A 19798-nucleotide genomic window follows, 5' to 3' on the forward strand; every position below is an offset into this window, starting at 1 on the left:
TTATCAATGCCTTTGTATTATTAACACTTACAATAAAGGAAAAAAAAGTATTTGTTTACTAGTATCAAGGATTTAAGTGTTTTAACAAACATTGTCAAACTATTGAGGAAAGCAATTTTTCTACCACTGGATATGGCAATGTTTCCAGACCAGAGATTGGAATGAGGAGCTGCAAACGACCAGAGAGCTGGCCAGAAAGAACCTGCCTGAGCGCCTGCTGAGGGAGAGAGCCATATTCAAGGTACTGCAAACAGTGTACTGTTGGTTCAGCAGATTTGAGCACTTACAGCACTTTGCCACTGCATGATTCCAACTGAAATTGATGCTTTTGATCTTCCATTTGGTAAAAATAGTACCTGGTACTTTTTTGGTATCGCCTCCATTGAGGTTACAAGCAAGCTGAGAGGATAGTAAAATGTGACGTCGGAGAGAATGGTCACTGTGTCACGATCCACTCCACTATGCTGCATGGAATCTCCCAAATTTTGATAACAAACTTTTATACTAGATAAAATAAAATCAATATTCAGTAACTGCATAGCCTCGGTACCCAGGCTTGTATTTTTGTTCATATTCGGCTCAAAAAGAAAATCCTGGGGAAACGAGCCGTGGAGGTGAACTACAATGCAGACGGGCGTCGCTCCAAATTTGCTGACGTCAGTATTGTAGACCCTAGAATCACGGTAGCTGTTCCAGACTAGTAACTGCATGGCATATTTCTCACCTAAATAGTTTGATTATATCCCTCCACCTCCTTCAAACTTCCATACCTTCTTTAGTATTTCTATTTGCCACTTATTCCACCTTGCAGGTCCACAGTGACTTTGCTGCGGCCGCCACGCGCGGCGCCATGGCGGTGATCGACGGCAACGTGATGGCCATCAACCCTGGCGAGGAGACGCGCATGCAGATGTTCATCTGGAACAACATCTTCTTCAGCCTGGGCTTCGACGTGCGCGACCACTACCGCGAGTTGGGCGGCGACGCCGCGGCCCACGCCGCGCCCACCAACGACCTGAACGGCGTGCGGGCCTACGGGGCCGTGGACGTGGAGGGCCTCTACACACTGGGCACGGTGGTGGTGGACTACCGCGGCTACCGGGTCACGGCTCAGTCCATCATCCCGGGCATCCTGGAGCGCGAGCAGGAGCAGAGCGTCATCTACGGCTCCATTGACTTCGGCAAGACGGTGGTGTCGCACAGCAAGTACCTGGAGCTGCTGGAGAAGACCAGCAGACCCCTGAAGGTCAGGAGAGCAAAACACTTGACACATTTATTCCAAGTAACCTTTTTTTAACAACGTTCAACCTGGTGATCCCTATTTTGGGCAGAAATTTAAAAATATTATCGATCGCAGCACGTTGCGTTGTGACCCAATAAGGAGTGTTACCAATTACGCTAATTAGCCCATTCAGGATGGGAACCCCTTTTGGGGTTCTTGTTGCATAGCATATATCGGTCCCCGTCCAGGTATTGTTCCGTTTAGGTCAAAGGGAGTCAGGATGGCTGTTATTGTGCATGTTGGCTCATTGTAAAGACTCTGCTACACATAATTTGAACAGAGCCTTAACACCTGTACGGAAACGTGACTATACACAGCTATTTGTTAATTATGGCTGCTGTGAAAAGGCCCTAGGCCGGGTCTACCGGTGGACATTCTGCCAAATTTGCTGATCTACATGCTCGCAACACGTGAGCTTATATTTTCTAGCTATTTTCTCTTATTTGACGTACAATAAAATATATAGGGTTTAAGTAGACAGTTGTGGGTTCTGGCGCATCTGTGTTCGCAACGTAATCGGCGAGGTCGTACGGTCGTACCATTACATACTACTGTTGCAGTTGATTAGAGATTAGACTCGCATGGCCAGACTGTTGCCTCCCACAATTTCCAAATGCTTCTGGTCCTACAGTCTAGAGCACGGAAGCTCTGATCATGAGTAAAATATAAAGCCTCCTCACCTCCGTTTCGTCTTTACAGTCGTGCAATATAAATAAAAATCATCTAAGCATATTTAGCTTGGTGCTTAGCAGAAGTGGAAATACAAAAAAATGAAAGACAGAGTCTCCTGTACCTGACTGTTGTATTGTCTGCTGTGTACTGTTCCATGTCCACAGGTCCAGAGACATGGCGTGTTGAACGAGAAGGAGGAGTCTGTGGACCTGTGCTCCTCAGTGGAGTGTAAAGGCATCATTGGCAACGATGGCCGTCACTACATCCTGGACCTCCTGCGTACCTTCCCCCCGGACCTGAACTTCCTGCCCGTGGAGGGGGAGGAGCTTCCTCCAGAGTGCCAGCGCCAGGGCTTCCCCCGTCAGCACCGTCACCGTCTGGCCTGTCTGCGCCAGGAGCTCATCGAGGCCTTCGTTGAACACAGGTACAGTACAGTGGGTGTCTGAGGGTTTGATAGAACACAGGTACAGTACAGTGGGTGTCTGAGGGTTTTATAGAACACAGGTACAGTACAGTGTGTGTCTGAGGGTTTGATAGAACACAGGTACAGTACAGTGTGTGTCTGAGGGTTTGATAGAACACAGGTACAGTACAGTGTGTGTCTGAGGGTTAGTATAGACATTACTCATTCAAAAGAGATCAGAATCAGAATCAGAAGCCTTTATTGCCATACATGTAAAACATGTTAGGAATTTGTTACGGTGAACAGCAGAATACAGTTACAAATGCAGTTACCACAGCTGCCATGGACGGCGCTATATTGGAAATACATCTTTCTTGCATCATAGAAAAAGAGGAAACTTATCTTTCTGAAGCTAAAATAAATGATCATCTTCGTTTTAGTTTGTCACTGTTCTTTAATCCTACCTTTTCCAACTTCTATAAGTCGAGCCTTTTGTCATAATACCAGAAAAACTAAGGCTAAAACAAAACTAAAACTACTCGTAAAACTAACCTGGAACCAAACCCCAAAATGAAAAACTAAATGAAGACTAAAACAAATTAATATTTAAAAACGAATAACCATGTTCAGCATCACAGGATCTTCTGTGTGAGAACTCGATACATCCACTCATTTTAACCCATTCTGACCGGGCACCCATTTTGGTGTCGGCATCATGTTGTGCTTTAGCTATTGAAAAATAGCAGATCTACAAGCTCATATCGCGCCACCGAGTGGCGCGATACGAGCTTGTAGGTCTGCTATTTTTTGAAAAATCGAAGAACGACTGACATTTTTAGAATCTGATCTCAGGTCAGAATGGGTTCATCAGACCAGTGTGTGTCCGGCGGAAACCTCGTATGAATCTGATCTCAGGTCAGAATTGGTTAAAAGGTGTGCCGATTGACTTGTGTTTTCGCTCCAATTCCAGATACCTGCTGTTCATGAAGATGGCAGCGCTCCAGCTCATGCAGCAGAAGGCCAACAAGGAAATGAAGACGGCCACCCTTCTTCCCATCACAGAAACGTCAGACTGCTCCACCGAAAACTCTGAATCATCCACGGATACTCTGACCGAGAGCAACGCCGATGAAGCCCCAACAACGACCGTAGCCAACAAAGAGACCGCCGTCACCGAGACCCCCGCGGAAATGGACAAGGCTGTCGATGGTGCGACACCTGCAGAAGAAGTGTCCCCCAAGCCGGCCACCAATGGGCCCTCGGAGGCCCCTGCTGCGGTTACTCAGAACGGGGGGTGTGTGAGCCCACTGGAGGGTAAGGAGGCTGAGGAAAATATCCCAGGGTTAGCCCAGGCCAAACAGCTGGCGGAGTCCTTAGTTGCCGAAGATGGATCTGGTATTGGTACGTCAAACTGAACCAAACGGCTTCCCTTGCTAGTGGAGGGCTGGGACCAAACGGGGACAGCTACCTTGGTGGATAAGTAGTAGCATGTAGTAAAGTAATATAGATTCAACTGTTTGTAGTCTGTGTTCTGGTTCTGATTTTTTAAATGACAGCACGGTAAAAACATGGCAAGCTGCATAATGGTACAGTCACACCATCTGCATCAGAAGCGTTGTAGCCAGTGCCTGCCTTCCGCAGCGTATGGTACACTGTTCCTTTAAACTGACCTCCTAGTAGACTGTGATGTGCCGTAAGCAACATAGCTGCAAATTACTAATGGATGTGTAGGTACACCTATAGCCGATCTACAATCAAAATCCGATCTACAAGCTTATAACGCATCAAATTGTGACAGATTGTGAGCTTGTAGGTCTGCAATTTTTTTAAAGTTAGGTTGAAAGTGGTTAAATGAAAGGTGTGTCTGATGGTAGATAGTGGGTACATGTCTAATAGACTGTATTTTATCATGTGGTAGATTGTTGGTACTTCTGTATGAAGAACTATCAACCTTGTTAGCTGTTCCTGCGCCGTCCTCAGCCCACGAAGGGACTGGGAGTGTGCATGAACTGGTCCCGAGTTTTTTAAACACAATAATACTCCCTTGACTTATGTTGCTTTGATGGAAAATAATCCTTGATATTTGATGATCTGCATGCCACGCACCCAGCTGACCCTAAACCTCCGTAATCTGCTTGTTCAAAGTAAACGATGCCAACCTAATTTCTAAACGTGGTTTTATGCAAGTTTGTGTTAAACAGCATTGTGGTGGTGGTTGGTTTTTTTCTGGGGGGTTTTGGGTTTTGTTTTGTTTTTCTTTGCAGAAGTCATCAATTCATACACGTTTTGGTTTAAATTACCACCATTAACTTTCCTTGTACTGATTCTCATGGTATCCTATCCAGACCCCAAGAGTCGTGAGGTGGTCCTCAACGCCTGCAAGGCCGTGGGCTCCATCAGCAGCACTTCATTTGACATCCGTTTCAACCCCGACATCTTCTCCCCAGGTACAAACCACCAATGGGGAATCAGATTCAAACCACATTCCTTCCTGTGGTTTAAAATGTGTTCAGATTTGATTTCTAAAGACGTTTCTCAGTCTGGACACTTGGGACACTGAAGTCTGTTCTATGTTGTTGCTCAACCAAATATAGCCGGAGCGATGCGTAGATGCGTAGAAGCTTGTAGATCAGGTATTTTCGGAGAGTGAATACACAAATTAAATCTGAGCACTTGCACTTGTGTGGAGACAGTCCGTCCTAAAGATCAGGTTTGAGAAACTAATCACATTTTCCTGTCGTCTGACCAAAGCCTTAGTGGTACAGTATATGACAAATGGAGCGTTTCTAGATTTGTGACGGTAAGCAGGCTGGAGTGTATTTCGCTGTACGGTTAGCCGCTCATAACCTCTGGAGGGACTGCGGACTGGATTTGCAGAGGCCCTCTGCAGAGTTAAATGTTTTTTTGCAGAGGCCCTCTGCAGAGTTAAATGTTTTTTTGCAGAGGCCCTCTGCAGAGTTAAATGTTTTTTTGGAGAGGATCCCTGAGCTCTGTGCCTAACCTCCACAGAACTCCACAGAAGCTCTGCTCTCGCTGCATGCACCATAATGTAAACACATTTACAATTTACAATTTAGGCATTTAGCAGACGCTCTTAATCCAGAGCGACTTACATTTAAGCAAGAACAAAAGCATGGGAATACATCACATAAAAGCATTTATCAATATCATGAAACATGCGTAAGCTAAGAAAGTAACAGTGGAATATCTATATAATGAAACTATACATGGATTATACTTCTTAGTTGCCATGACACATTTCATTTTCATAAAATGAAAGTGTTTAGAATGTGTCAAACTAGCAATGTAATTGCTTAACCCATTCTGACCTGAGATCAGATTCTAAAAGTGTCTATTACATCCTGACAGTTTCATTATTAACCCATTCTGACCTGAGATCAGATTCTAAAAGTGTCTTCGATTTTTCAAAAATAGCAGACCTACAAGCTCGTATCGCGCCACTCGGTGGCGCGATATGAGCTTGTAGATCTGCTATTTTTCAATAGCTAAAGCATGACATGATGCCGACACCAAAATGGGTGCCCGGTCAGAATGGCTTAAAGCACCTTCCATAAAAACCATAATGGTCTTTCATAAAAGCAAGGTTAAAGCTGTATAGCAAGAGCATGTAGGTTTAGAAATTAGAATGATAATACCTCAACTTAATTCTACATGTTGTGCTTTTATCATGTAGGAAACAGTGGTGGAGTGTGGAGGACTCCTTTCACACAGTTTCACGCACAAATCACAGATTGGGACAAAAATGTTAAATTGTTAGATTCATTTTTGCTTTATCCCTGTAAACGCCATTGGTTTACTTTAACCCATTTTGGGCGGGAACCCCTGTTGGTGTTAGCAAGCTCATAGCGCGCCACCGAGTGGCGCGCTACGAGCTTGTAGGTCTGCTATTTTTGAAAAATCGAAGAACGACTGACAGAAACATAGCTTTTTCAGAAAACTGTCAACCATATGTTTTTGGTAATAATGCTCCCTACAGCTCTTGTGTACCGTAGTTTATTTTATGTATAATTAGAATGCTTGAGAGAGGATAAAATGATTTGCTCCTCAGAGAAGAGATGACCTTTGAGTGCTTTGTGTGTGTGTCTCAGGAGTGCGTTTCCCAGAAGACGGTGCTGAAGACATTCTCAAACAGAAACAGCTGTTGAAGGATGCTGCTGCTTTCTTGGTGTCCTGCCAGATCCCCTCATTGGTCAGTGGCAGAGCACTTCCACTACTACATGTTGCATGTTATTGTGATTTTACATGGGTTCATATTGCATGACACAGTCTAATTGCGCATTGACGTACCTGTTGCATAATTCTGACAGCCTACTATGCTAGATTTTGCTTAGCAACACAACATTTTGGGTTAAAATTGTGGTTGAATTTGGCTGCTAACTGGCCAATGGCAACCATGTTATATAACCATTCTGGGCTGGAACCCCTTTTGGTGTTAGCATTATGTTATGCTTTAGCTATTAAAAAATGGCAGATCTACAAGCTCATAGCGCACCTCCGAGTGTCGCGCTACGAGTTTGTAGGTCTGCTATTTAAAAAAAAAACGACTGACATAGAACATAGCTTTCTCAGAATACTGTCAGGATGTTGAAGACATTTTTAGAATCTGATCTCAGGTGGGATAATAAGAATAAGAATGGGATAATATAAAACCATGTGATTTTACCACAATGTTTCAAGGAGTTGTACCAACAACACCCTAACTGGTATAATTATTTTTACATCAGTCTCATGTATCATTACATGCAAATTGCATATATATAAAAAAAAAATCAAATATTTCCTGATATTGAAGTCACATAATTTTACTGTAGATTAACCCATTCTGAACGGGCACCCGTTTTGGTGTTGGCATCATGTTATGCTTTAGCTATTTAAAAATAGCAGATCTACAAGCTCATATCGCGCCACCGAGTGGCGCGATACGAGCTTGTAGGTCTGCTATTTTTTTAAATATCGAAGAACGACTGACATTTTTAGAATCTGATCTCAGGTCAGAATGGGTTCATCAGACCAGTGTGTGTCCAGTGGAAACCTCGTATGAATCTGATCTCAGGTCAGAATGGGTTAATTTGTGGGTGTCTTTGTGCTGTACTGTCCAGGTGAAGGACTGTTTAGACCACAGTGCATTGCCCATGGACGGCAGTACTCTCACAGAGGCCCTGCACCAGCGGGGAATCAATGTCCGCTATCTGGGCACCATCCTAGAGTTTGTGGACAAGACCCCAGCCAGGACCCAGTTGGAGCACTTCTATGTAAGTACCAATTTGGACTGGAGGCAAAGGAAATGCTCTGCAGTAATGCAAGGGAACAGCAATTTTGTATTATTTTTTTTATATTAATGTCCTTTTCTTTCTCCAATTCGGTGCCTCTAGAGAATAGGAGTCACTGAGCTCATCACCAGATGTGCAAAACATATCTTCAAGACATACCTCCAGGTTTGTGCCATTTGGATCAGTGCTTTCATTTTGTGTGCGTGTGTGCGCATTTGTGTTTGTGTGTGTTCGTGAGCTCATGGATTAAGTTATTTGGATTCCACAGAAGTCTTCCACTGAAAATAGCCTATCTGAGTTCAAAATGTGTCTGTGCCGATTTATGGTTATTAGTTATTTTAGGATGAAAGGCTAATTGAAGTGTTCAAACTAGCAATAGATTAGATTAGAGTGTTTGAATTAGTTAAACTAGCTATAGTTCAGAAGCTACATGGTGTACTACTTGTGTAAGAAATGTCTCTAGTGTGGAAAACTCAGTTTAACAAATCACAGATTGGGACTTGAGATTTATTTTCTTCTTTAAACCGTTCTACATTTCACTTAACGTTACGTCTGTGTGTTTCAAGGGGGTGGAGTTGTCTGCGCTCTCTGCAGCCGTCAGCCATTTCCTCAACTGCTTCCTGAGCTCCTTCCCCGACGCCGTGGCCCACCTGCCACCAGACGAGCTGGTGTCACGCCGCAAGAACCGCAAGCGTCGCAACCGGGTCCCAGGCGGCGGCGACAACACGGCATGGGCCAGCCTGACGCCCAGTGAGCTGTGGAAGAACATCGTCTCTGAGTCCCAGAGCTATTATCACTTCCAACTGCAATGGTAAACCCCTGAGTCTGTTAAAAGCTACACAACAGTTTTAACCACTTAAAAGGGCTCTATAATGAATGAATGAATGACCGCAACATTCTATACTAGCTCCTGTCCTTTTCTTCCATCTACACAAAATGTCTTTGACAAAAATAGCTGATCTTCGTTGGTGGCTAGTAGATCAGCTCGTAGATCATCATACATTATTGCCTTACTAGATCATACTACTGCGTCACACAAAAGCATCAAAAGTAGAAGATCCTCAAGCTCAAAACGTGGCACATAGTGACATTGAGCTTGTGGATCTGCTACTTTTGAATCCTGAAAAGTACGTTTTGGAAGTCAGCATGGTAGGATTATGATGCAGCATAGCTGGTGCTATGACTATTTAATATGGCACCTAGCAACCTCTATACTCTGCATGCCATCTTTAAAATGCACAGTTGTTTTTACATGGTATACTGTAAGTGACAACAAACTCACTCTCTTTCCTCTACAGTGAAAGTGTGGATCAGGCAGTGGAGAAATATGGCCTTCAGAAGACCACTGTACTCAGAGAAATATCCATCAAAGCTGGTATCCAGGTAACCACACTGTATCCATGCTGTTTGCACATTTTCAACCAATCGGGGAGAGAGTACCCATTTATCTTGTTCCAGTTCTGAGCATGTGAGCGGAGTGGAGCGGGGGGGAAATGCCGCTCCTCCCTCCAGGTGGATGTTGTCACTCTATCCAATCATGTTGATTCCCCTGCCGCTCCACCGCTCACCTCGATTTGCACACCTCTCGCTCCGCTCAGACCAGTTTGCTCGGCAGCAAAAACTAAAACATGCTTGTCCGAAACATATTTTGGCAAATGTGTCTGTATCCTTTTGTACAGCTCGTGATATAACTAAACTGACATATGGTATTTATAAACATTACAGAGAAATTTTAATGAAATCTTGATGTGCGCTGTGTACTACTGTGTACTGTGTAAAGGATGTCTTTGTGTCTGTCCGTGCGCTGTGACTGGGCATGATTTGCTCCTATCTTTTTATAAACCTGCTCCCGAACCCACTACATTAAAGATCATCCAGCTCCGCTCACATGCTCCACTTCCAATTTCTTTCATCAATTCAAATTGCATTTGTTTATCCTGTAGAGTTCTCTCTCCTGTTTGGATGAAATTGGTATACTGATTTGAAAAAAAGCTGGAGAGACTGAACAAACTCTATAGCAATGATTACTATCATAATTTAACTTATTTTAAGAAAGGAATGTCACTTACGCTACCTTTTCAAAATATGGAGATGAGGTTTCTGCCCGACTGCAACGATATACACGGTCATTGTGATGCATGATGGTCTTTCCTCTCCTTTTGTGATGATGTTTTTTCTCCATCCCGTTGTCAGATTCTGATCAAGGAGTACAACTTTGACAGCCGTCACAAGCCTGCGTTAACGGAGGAGGACATCCTGAACATATTCCCTGTCGTCAAGCACGTGAATCCCAAAGCCTCTGACGCCTTCCACTTCTTCCAGAGTGGGCAGGCCAAGGTGCAACAAGGTGATAAGAATGCACATGTCTTGAATGGCTCATACTTTTATGTAGAGCAGTATTGTAAAGATGGCTCTCCACTGCACAGCTGGCGGTGTTGAATTGATGGTCGGGTCGGAACTTGTAGGGAAACGTTGAATGGTGACCGAGCTGACTGTCGGATAGCAACGGGCTGGTGGAGGGGAGGTAGAGCTCTCTGGTTGGTTGGTTGATAAGTCTATGATGATGAAATGTCTGAATACTTCATGGATGCACAAGGCTTGTGTGGTGAGTAGGCTACTCAAACAGAAACGAGTGGCTTCCATTTTCTCCTAATCATTCCAACTAATGATCAACATAATATAACTAGAAAAAGTGCCCTTCTGGGCACAGGTCTCCACCAGGATAGGAATGTAGGACATTGCAGCTTGTCTTCATCTGGTGGTTGGATAAAAGGGCAACAAAAGTAAATTAGAGGTAAAAACACTTTTCGGCCAGTTATAGCGCCACCTTGAGGCTGAGTTGAAATTGTTCATGTGGCATTTCGTCCTCGGCCTAGTGGGAATGTGTGTGCACAATTTCACGGAAATCACGCGATGTGCTCATGATTTGCAGCATTTTGTTTGAAACTGAGCACTCCTGTGAACTTTGGAAGCCAATCTTACCCAATCAGGATGGAGTCTGAGAAATCTGAAAGACCCGTTTCGTTGAATGGCTCTAGAGAGACTGTGTACCAATTTGCGCGATGTTTGGACAAAATCTGTAGGTGTACTGTGCAAAAACTTGTTTTGCACAAAGCGGCCTCCTGGTGGCGCTATAACAGGCCGTTCTGGAAATTTTGGGGCAGAGGTTCATCGTTGGCATCCAGGGAGTGTGTGCAAAATTTGGCATCGACCGGGTTAACGGTGGCCGAGATTAGCTCCTCACGGACGGACGGGGACACACACACACACACGGACGGACGGACGGAGTGCAAAACATACTCTCCCCCCATGCCTTCGGCCTGGTGGAGACAATAAATGGCTAGATTAAAATGATATGGCCCGTGTGTGTGTGCATTGCGCTGTTTATTGTTTTAATTAACATTACACTAGACCTGTGCCCGTCGGACACCGGCCTACTTGGGAACGATGCAATTTGGGAACAGCTCTCAGGTGCATTCAGCAACTTTATTTCACACCTTCCAACTGTCTGCAAGCTCCCGCCTTCATTCGACTGCCAGTCTGTAGTAGTTTGGAGAGCTACGTAGCACCTTATGTCACTTGCTCCGTTTAATCTGTTTCTCCTGTGAGTGCTTAACGATCATGCAATGGTTTGCAGGTTTCCTGAAGGAAGGCGCTGAGCTGATCAATGAGGCCCTTAATCTGTTCAACAACGTGTACGGAGCCATGCACGTGGAGATCTGTGCCTGTCTGCGTCTGCTGGCGCGCCTTAATTACATCATGGGAGACCACCCTGAGGTAGGACTGTCATTAGGACACCCACACCTGTCAAGTAGGGCCGTCTTCGACTAAAGACATTCTTGGTTGATTAAGAATGATTGGAATTTCTCAACTAATCTATTAGATTATCATTGATAAATGGTTAAAATTGTGAATATTTCTAATGTTGATTTCACAATGACTACTGGCTATTGAAAGTTATGTACTAGTATTTTTGGTAGAATTTAAGTTATATCTTATATCTAGAGTAAATAAGACTTGCATGGATAAAATAATGATGAATCATCTAACAAAGTTTTGATCTCCACATCAAGTGTTAAGTTGGACTCTTATATCATTTTGAGTTGGGGACAAAGGTTGTGTTTTTAATTCCAGGCTCTCAGCAACCAGCAAAAGGCTGCTCTGATGAGTGAGAGGGTGCTGGGCATTGAGCACCCCAACACCATTCAAGAATATGTAAGTTCTGTTCTCGTACTCTGTTGGAACTGTTCATTTCAACTTCATGCTAACGGTGTTGAACCTGCCTCCGAAGAATGAATGAATGAATGTACGTTCCATCTGCTTTCCAGATGCACTTGGCACTGTACTGCTTCGCCAATGGCCAGCTGTCCACTGCCCTTAAACTGCTGTACCGTGCGCGGTATCTCATGCTGCTGGTGTGTGGAGAAGACCACCCAGAGATGGCCCTGCTCGATGTGAGTAGGAACTCTGCTACACAGCAGTTCTCAAAACATTTACATGTAAAATAATAATGATATTTGAAAAGATACGTATGCCGTAGCTCAACCATTTTCATTTCAAGGACCCCCGGTTTCATATGCATTAATTCCATGAACCCCCATTTGGTGGCATTTGTATTTGTAGAACAAGAATTCACAAATATTTATAATGTTCAAAATGGAAAAGGAATACTGTGGTCATTAGGTAGGAATGGCAGTGATGAGTATTCTCCTCTCTTATCACAGAGTAACATTGGCCTGGTACTGCATGGAGTCATGGAGTATGACTTATCTCTGAGGTTCCTGGAGAACTCCTTGGCTATCAACACAAAATACCACGGAGCCCGTTCCCTCAAGGTGGCCCTCAGGTGGGGAGAGACTCATTGTTATTTAAAGGCCAATGCCGGACAAGCCATTTTATTTTTACCTTAACCCATTTTTTTTATTTTTTTGTAAGATATTTTTTTTGCAGCTTACGCCTTTTATTGATTTTTGAAGGGACAGACAGTAGGCTGACAGGAAACGGGAGAGAGATGGGGGGATGACATGCGGTAAAGGCCGTGTCAGGTCCGGGAGTCGAACCCGCGGCACACTGCGACTGGATCACCAGTCCGGTGCCCAGACCGTTACGCTACGGCCTGGGCCACCTTAACCCATTTTTACCTGAGATCAGATTCTAAAAATGTCTTCTACATCCTGACAGTTTTCTGAAAAAGCTATGTTTCTATGTCTTCGTTCCTACAAGCTCGTAGCTTGAGCTATGAGCTTGTAGATCTGCTATTTTTCAATAGCTAAAGCGTAACATAATGCTAACACCAAAAGGGGTTCCCTCCCAAAATGGGTTAAGATGATGACACGTATCCATTGATCACTGGGAAAAGCAAAAATACGCATTACATACCGATCTATCGGATTTTCCCTCCGTGCGGGTCAAACGGTAGATCTCCTCTTGAATGAATGAATAGTTCTGTGGCTTCCGCATCAACCAGATCCGACGACTTTCTTAAAGGACCACTTCAAGAACAGTGGTTCAGATTATCAACAGAATTGAGTAAACAAACAGCTCCTGCGGAATTGTCCTTTTTTAAATGGTTTAAGACAGCGATTTGCATGAAGATTGAGCATCACAAGTGTCAATTTGTTTGTTTTGCAGTCATCATTTGGTTGCCAGGGTTTATGAGAGCAAGGCTGAATTCCGATCTGCACTGCAGCATGAAAAAGAGGGCTACACCATTTACAAAAATCAGGTAAAACTTGTAAATTATTATTACATTTACTCTAATTAGTAACCTTAAAATATGACATTAACCCATTCTGACCTGAGATCAGATTCATACGAGGTTTTCCACTGGACACACACTGGTCTGATGAACCCATTCTGACCTGAGATCAGATTCTAGAAATGTCAGTTGCTCTTCGATTTTTCAAAAATAGCAGACCTACAAGCTCGTATCGCGCCACTCGGTGGCGCGATATGAGCTTGTAGATCTGCTATTTTTCAATAGCTAAAGCATAACGTGATGCTGCTGACACCAAAATGGGTGCACGTTCAGAATGGGTTAAAGCAATGGTGATTTTAGGTCTTTTCAGATGGGCAGTAGTGTGTGACGCAGACGTCGCCTGGATCAACGACAGGTCTGCTCATGAGGGCCACGACAACGCAAGCACAACAACTCAACACAATCCAGGTCTAGTCAGTCGCAGGCGTGTGCACGTAACAAGCACACGGCGTGTGCACAGGCACAGGCGTGTGCACGTAACAAGCACACGGCGTGTGCACAGGCACAGGCGTGTGCACGTAACAAGCACACGGCGTGTGCACAGGCACAGGCGTGTGCACGTAACCAGCACACGCAAGTCAAATCACGGGACTGCGCCCACCTAAATACGCTTGCGTTGTCGACCCTCAACTACGTACAAAAAAAACACAGGCCTCTCATTGAAAATGAATTAATAGGCACGTTAATCGCTGCCCATCTGAAAGGACCTTTTGACTGTCTTACACCAGCCTTGGAAAGCGGACGAGTCAGTGATCGTGGGCAAGAACAGTTTGCCTGGTTTATGTCATTATGAATGTGGGTTGAACAGGTTTCAGTCCATTACACACAGATGTAGAACAGCAGGCTGAGCAAGGGACAATATTACTAAAATGTAATCATTTTGATTTTACACATCAAGTTAATTGTTTAGGAAACATCACTACCTGTCTGGGGTGATACTTTCACATGGTTTCACAAATCGCACATTAGGAAAGGACACGCTTTTTCAATCGTGAGATTTAACATTTTCTTAATCCATGATTACAGTAAATGTGCTGATGAGATTGTTGCTTTGCCCTCCTCAGGTGGGCGAGGCCCATGAGAAGACCAAGGAGAGCTCAGAGTACCTGAAGTACCTCACCCAGCAGGCGGTCGCTCTACAGAGGACCATGAATGACATCTACAAGAACGGCTCCAATGCTAGCATCATGCCCCTTAAGGTGACCATTTATAATCTGGACATTTCCTTGTACTGTGCAAGGAAAATTAGAGAAGGAAGTGTCATGGTCACTTGACTGTGCTTTGTCATATAATCGGTTCACGCATATAAAAGAAGACGTATCACAGTTTGTGTTCTAATCAGTTGATGTACTCTGTGCACATCGAAAAGCATTTTATTTGAGGATTTAAACGGCAGCAGGTATCGTTTCTGTTCCGGGCTCTCGCGAGATTTGGCTGCCAGACAGGAAACGGTGGGCAGTCTCATGATACTTGGCACGTTCAGAAACATACTTTTAGCTTTTTTAGATACCTCTATAAAATTACACAGTGTACACATCGAAAAGCAACACAGCAGACAATAATGTGTTTCATGTCTTCTGTTATTTGCCAGAAGTGATTACTTTACAAAAGATCTCCATCATTCAGAAATAGTGTTTGTTCATGAGCTGGTCACTAAGATCTCATTGACTTCCGGGTGCAGTTTGGCTCCAATGATGGGACGAATCTGCCGTCTCGAATATCATTTAATATACCTTGGTACTGTGATTAAGCCTGCAGGGTTTTGCAATGATTCATTGTTTTGGGGAGGGTTGGGTTTTATAAGCTATATTCAGTAGTGTGGTGGTGTCACTTGTAGATCTGTAGAACAGATCTACAATCCATCAAACCAAGCAACACTATCATGCGATGGAGTTACGGTTGGTGGATTTGTGAAGCAGTTATTCTCTTTCTTACTATTTATTTGTTATTGTTTGAGGAACCAAAACGAAAGCATTTTATTCATATGCACTTGTGTATATATTGTAACAATCAAAATGTTGAATTAGTTTGTGACATAGTTTCATGTGTTGCAGTTCACAGCTCCTAGCATGGCTAGTGTCCTTGAACAGCTCAACATCATCAATGGCATCATCTTCATACCTCTCAGGTAAAATGAGAAAACGCTCAATGTCAATAACCACATATTCCCAATTGTATTTTCCATGAACCAACACTGCATCATGATCAACCACTTCAATATACTTTGTTGAATAGTCTTGCGTTGTCAACAAAGTGATCAAAAGTCTCCGTCTAGACTCACTTGACGGTGGACTAAACCAGTGCTAACAAAACCTATGACCACTATTTTTAAAACCAATCCTTCATTTGTTCTATGATGCTATTATTATTATATTTGTAAATTTTCCGAATGGTTTCAACAATTTTTTTTGTCCATTCACTGAATTTAGATGTCACCTGACCGGCACGTATCAGTAGGCCGGAGATCTCTGATCATCTGGCTATGCAATATTGTACGACAATAGTTGTACCTGCAAGCTCTGAGCTTGTATATCTGCTATTACAATCTTTTATTTCAACATTTTAGCTTTTAATGACATGCTCAAAATAGGTCAGGTTCAACGCGGTTAAAAGCAATTAATCATTGTTAAGCTAGTCAATAAAATGTGTTTCAGTTGTGGCTGAGAATAGTGCTAAAACACATTTTTTCAGTTGTCTGCAAAATCCCTACAGGTGACCGCGTTGACGCGCGTCCACACACAATACACATTCACCAGTGTCGGGTGCTATTTGGGAATTTATCAATAAACAACATCCTGCTGTATGTCTCCTCCCTGCTGGAATGTGGAAGTGTGGAATGCACTTCCCATTGCAGTCAGAACTGCAGCATCACTCCCAATCTTCCGCCGTAGCCTGAAAACCCACCTTTTCAGACTCCATCATGGCCCATAGCACTTACCCTAACCCCTTAGATAGCATTTCTGTTGGCTTAGATAGCATTTGACACAGACTTATAGCATGTTATGTAGACAGCACTATAATTGTATTGTATATAGTCATAGCACGCCATAGTACATATGTATAGCATAGTAGTGAATATGTATAGTTTATTATGTATAATGTATGTATAGTTTCATCATATAGATATTCCACTGTTACCTTCTTAGCTTACGCATGTCTCATGATAAATGCTTTTATGTGATGTATTCCCATGCTTAAATGTAAGTCGCTCTGGATTAAGAGCGTCTGCTAAATGCCTAAATTGTAAATTGCTGTATGTCTCCTCCCAGCCAAAAAGACCTGGAGAATCTGAAGGCAGAGGTTCAAAGACGACAGCAACTGCAGGAGTCGGGGAGAAGTGAAGAGCTCACAGAGGACAGCTCACTGGAAATGGATGACAAAATCCCCATCGACGATTAATGTCCCTCCGTGTGTACTGTGTAGCTACTTGTCTGTTTAAGGGGGGAAGCGGCGATGCAAATGGCCATCTCACTGAGCCTGTGGACCCCAGAACTGAGTTGTCTAAATCAACAATTAAATCAAGGCGGGGGAAAGGAAAGGGTCGCAGGGCGGTTCGAGAGAAATATCTGTAGAATAACTGTTGACAGAGGTAAAGAAGGAACACAGTTGTCCTACAATGTAGGAAAAGAGAGGACAGAGCGGGAAATTAAAATAATATAGAATCAAAGTAATTGCAATCTAAAACGAAAAGATAACATAAATAAACACAAAACCCAGGCCCAAGAACTTTGTGACAGATCAAAATGATTGTCACTTCCTATCTGCTGCTTTAATGTACGTATGTTTGGCATGAGAAGGGTGAGAGAGTGAACACAGCTGTAAAAGGGAGACCAAGGATGGATGACCATGACATTGTATACCAGAGCCTTATCCACTCTCAATCCCCCCAACCTCCCATACACACACGCGCGCTGACACCCTGCCTTCCTCTTTAAAGCACTCACAGCCCAGGACCACATTTTGCCCCTCCACTCTAAAGAGTCTCTAAGATACCAGGCCCTTAGTCTTTCACTGTGGCTAACGCCCCCCTCCTCCTCTCCCTTCTCTAAAGAAATGGTGCTCTGGGTTGTCCCACACACGCACCCTGTCTCAGAACTCAGGGGTAACTTCTACTGTGCACTAAGACCAAGAAAAGTCACAACATGATTAGATTTTTGCATGTGTGAGTGTGTGGGGGGGGCTTCAGAATTGAAATTACCTTCTCAATAACTGGTTTCCTTGAGCGTCTTCTTCTCATCCTGTTAGGGTTTTTTCCCCTCTTCTGTCTACATGAATTTATTTATAATTTAAAGAATTGTGTGTATATGGTTTGATCCTGGGTGGGTGACTTGTGTGCGCCTATGCTTCCTGTTTCTGCACAGGCGAGGTGACGTCTGTGAGCTTTTTTCAACCGATTTGATCATTTGATTTTGTTACACGTTTTAAGTGAATAAAACGGATGATCTTTTTGTAAACATGCACAGGAGAAGAAGAAGCCATTTTAAGGTCTGTCAGTTAGCAGTTAATTTAAGCCATGTCTGTTTTATAGAAAATTTATGAAAGTGGAAAAGGTGTATAAATCTATATAGTGTTGGATTCACACAGGTACATGATCAATACTGTTAATGGAAAATGCAGATTTAAAAACGTCCAGCTTAGGCTTTAGCAGTAGATTTATCTTCAAAAAAAAGTGTACTAATATATCATCTGTTGGGTGGAAACCTCATACATGTTCAAAGATGTTTTTCAGGATTATAATACAAAATCAACAAAAGTAGTAGATCTACTTTTGATGCTTTTCTGTGATTGTGTAGTATGATCAAGTAGTACATTAATTTATGAAAAGAAAAAGATAAGTTTGACTGGAGTTTCTGCCCAACAAACTATTATATACACAGTATAATATTAGTAGCTGTGTTCAATCTTCTATTTTTCCACTTTGAAAGAATACATGCATGTATGTTTATATGTATGTGTGTGTGTGGCAGTTTGTCTTGGTGTCGTCCAAAACAAATTCTGTTGGCCAGGATTGTGGGGTCGTACTGCTGCTGTATAAGTTTTAGGTGAGCCATGACTATCCAAATGTTTTATTTTTCTACATGTAGTAAAAAGAATACATACATAGGATGGCTTTTATTCAAATAACAATCATGGCAATATTGTAAATCTGCTTATGTATGAACTTCTCACCCTTTAGACGGTATGCTAGACTGGCTGTATTTGTTGACGTTTGTTGTCATTATTCCAAGAGTTTTTCCATTGTTTGGTCGCTTCATCCTCTGGGTTGCAATTATAGCAGAAACCGAGCCAGGAGTGTCTTTTTCTTCAGCAGTATTTAGTGCACTTTCAAGTGCCGTTTGGACATGAACAGAACAGAACAGAACAGAACACGGTCACCAAAATATGGCTAAAGAAGGGCTGCTTCAATGTAATGTACCAAAAGAAATAGAAAAAAAGGACAGTTTTTGTGTGCGCCTAATACATGCAGTGTTGCTCCCTCGCATTGTTTCTAAGTTGTTGCCGTGTCTAAAATGTTATTGTGATTAAAGCATTAGAGATGGTGCTGCAAATTATATTTTTTAGAACTGCAGCTTTTTACTTGCGTGTAAAAGATGAACTGATGATGTACTGGTTGCATTGGCTCCTTGTAAGCGATTCTTGTGAAAATTAAAAAATGGCAAGCTCCCATGACTGAGGGGAGTGAACAGTTAGTACAGTGAGTGTCTTGATGATTCAATTTGATGCATTTATAGCAGATACTGGTGTGTAATTTGTGCCTATTTGCTTCAGACTCGAAGTGATACGGTAGTGAAACCATTGCTGATTTTAAGGGTGCTTGATTTTGGCTTGTTTGGTTTCCTTCCATAATTATTTTTCATAATATGGTATTGGGTAGGTTATTTGTTTTGAGGTGCAGTATGACTACATTTTCTATCCAAATACAGGTGGACCTCTTTGTATGCAACATTTCGGGTCCATTCTACCAGTAATGGCCATGGGGTGGCACACTAGAGTCGGTGTGCTTGTTTTAAACTTTAAAGCAATTTGTCTCCTGAACTGGTGCGCTTCAATTGGGTTGAGAATGTGCCTATCCCCTAATTGATTTTTGAACAATGGTGGTGAACATTAACCCTAAATTGCAAAGGGGCGCTGCTTCTTGAATATGTTGACATCCCAAAATAAATCTGTTTAGGTATTTTGACAGACAGTTCATGTTAGAATAAACTAAGCGTAATCAAACTTTTCCTTTTGCTTATATTCTGTGTCAGATTTTTCTTTTCTGTGATTAATTGTATTGCCATAGTCTTCAGCTATAGCCTACAGTTTATCATTTGTTATAAATGTGATAGATATGCATACTTGAAGCTGATTTGTAGGTGTTCCAGGTTTAGTTCCTGTTTCAGTTTAACACA

General features: G+C 42.8%; 2 protein-coding genes across 4 annotated transcripts in view; both read left to right on the top strand.

Moving 5' to 3' along the window:
* cluha (clustered mitochondria (cluA/CLU1) homolog a) overlaps window positions 1-19096 on the top strand; it is a 42871-nt gene extending 23775 nt beyond the window's left edge. For 2 of the 3 annotated variants that reach the window (XM_083773563.1, XM_083773564.1), the window contains exons 9-27: window positions 149-241; window positions 812-1246; window positions 2119-2378; window positions 3328-3758; window positions 4703-4804; window positions 6467-6567; window positions 7478-7630; window positions 7751-7813; window positions 8215-8459; window positions 8947-9031; window positions 9842-9995; window positions 11286-11425; window positions 11783-11863; window positions 11977-12102; window positions 12373-12494; window positions 13280-13373; window positions 14471-14605; window positions 15461-15534; window positions 16676-19096. In XM_083773563.1, coding sequence (XP_083629689.1) covers window positions 149-241; window positions 812-1246; window positions 2119-2378; window positions 3328-3758; window positions 4703-4804; window positions 6467-6567; window positions 7478-7630; window positions 7751-7813; window positions 8215-8459; window positions 8947-9031; window positions 9842-9995; window positions 11286-11425; window positions 11783-11863; window positions 11977-12102; window positions 12373-12494; window positions 13280-13373; window positions 14471-14605; window positions 15461-15534; window positions 16676-16805 — 3024 coding nt within the window. In that variant the 3' untranslated portion in view covers window positions 16806-19096. The remainder of the gene's footprint in view (window positions 1-148; window positions 242-811; window positions 1247-2118; window positions 2379-3327; window positions 3759-4702; window positions 4805-6466; window positions 6568-7477; window positions 7631-7750; window positions 7814-8214; window positions 8460-8946; window positions 9032-9841; window positions 9996-11285; window positions 11426-11782; window positions 11864-11976; window positions 12103-12372; window positions 12495-13279; window positions 13374-14470; window positions 14606-15460; window positions 15535-16675) is intronic. The other variant, XM_083773565.1, reaches the window with a different exon arrangement.
* Window positions 1-19798, top strand: part of LOC310864877 (lissencephaly-1 homolog A-like) — a 296805-nt gene that overhangs the window by 214957 nt on the left and 62050 nt on the right. The window lies entirely within an intron of this gene.

Source organism: Protomyctophum parallelum, assembly GCF_964188405.1.
Source record: "Protomyctophum parallelum genome assembly, chromosome: 9".
In the NCBI taxonomy this organism is placed as follows: domain Eukaryota; kingdom Metazoa; phylum Chordata; class Actinopteri; order Myctophiformes; family Myctophidae; genus Protomyctophum; species Protomyctophum parallelum.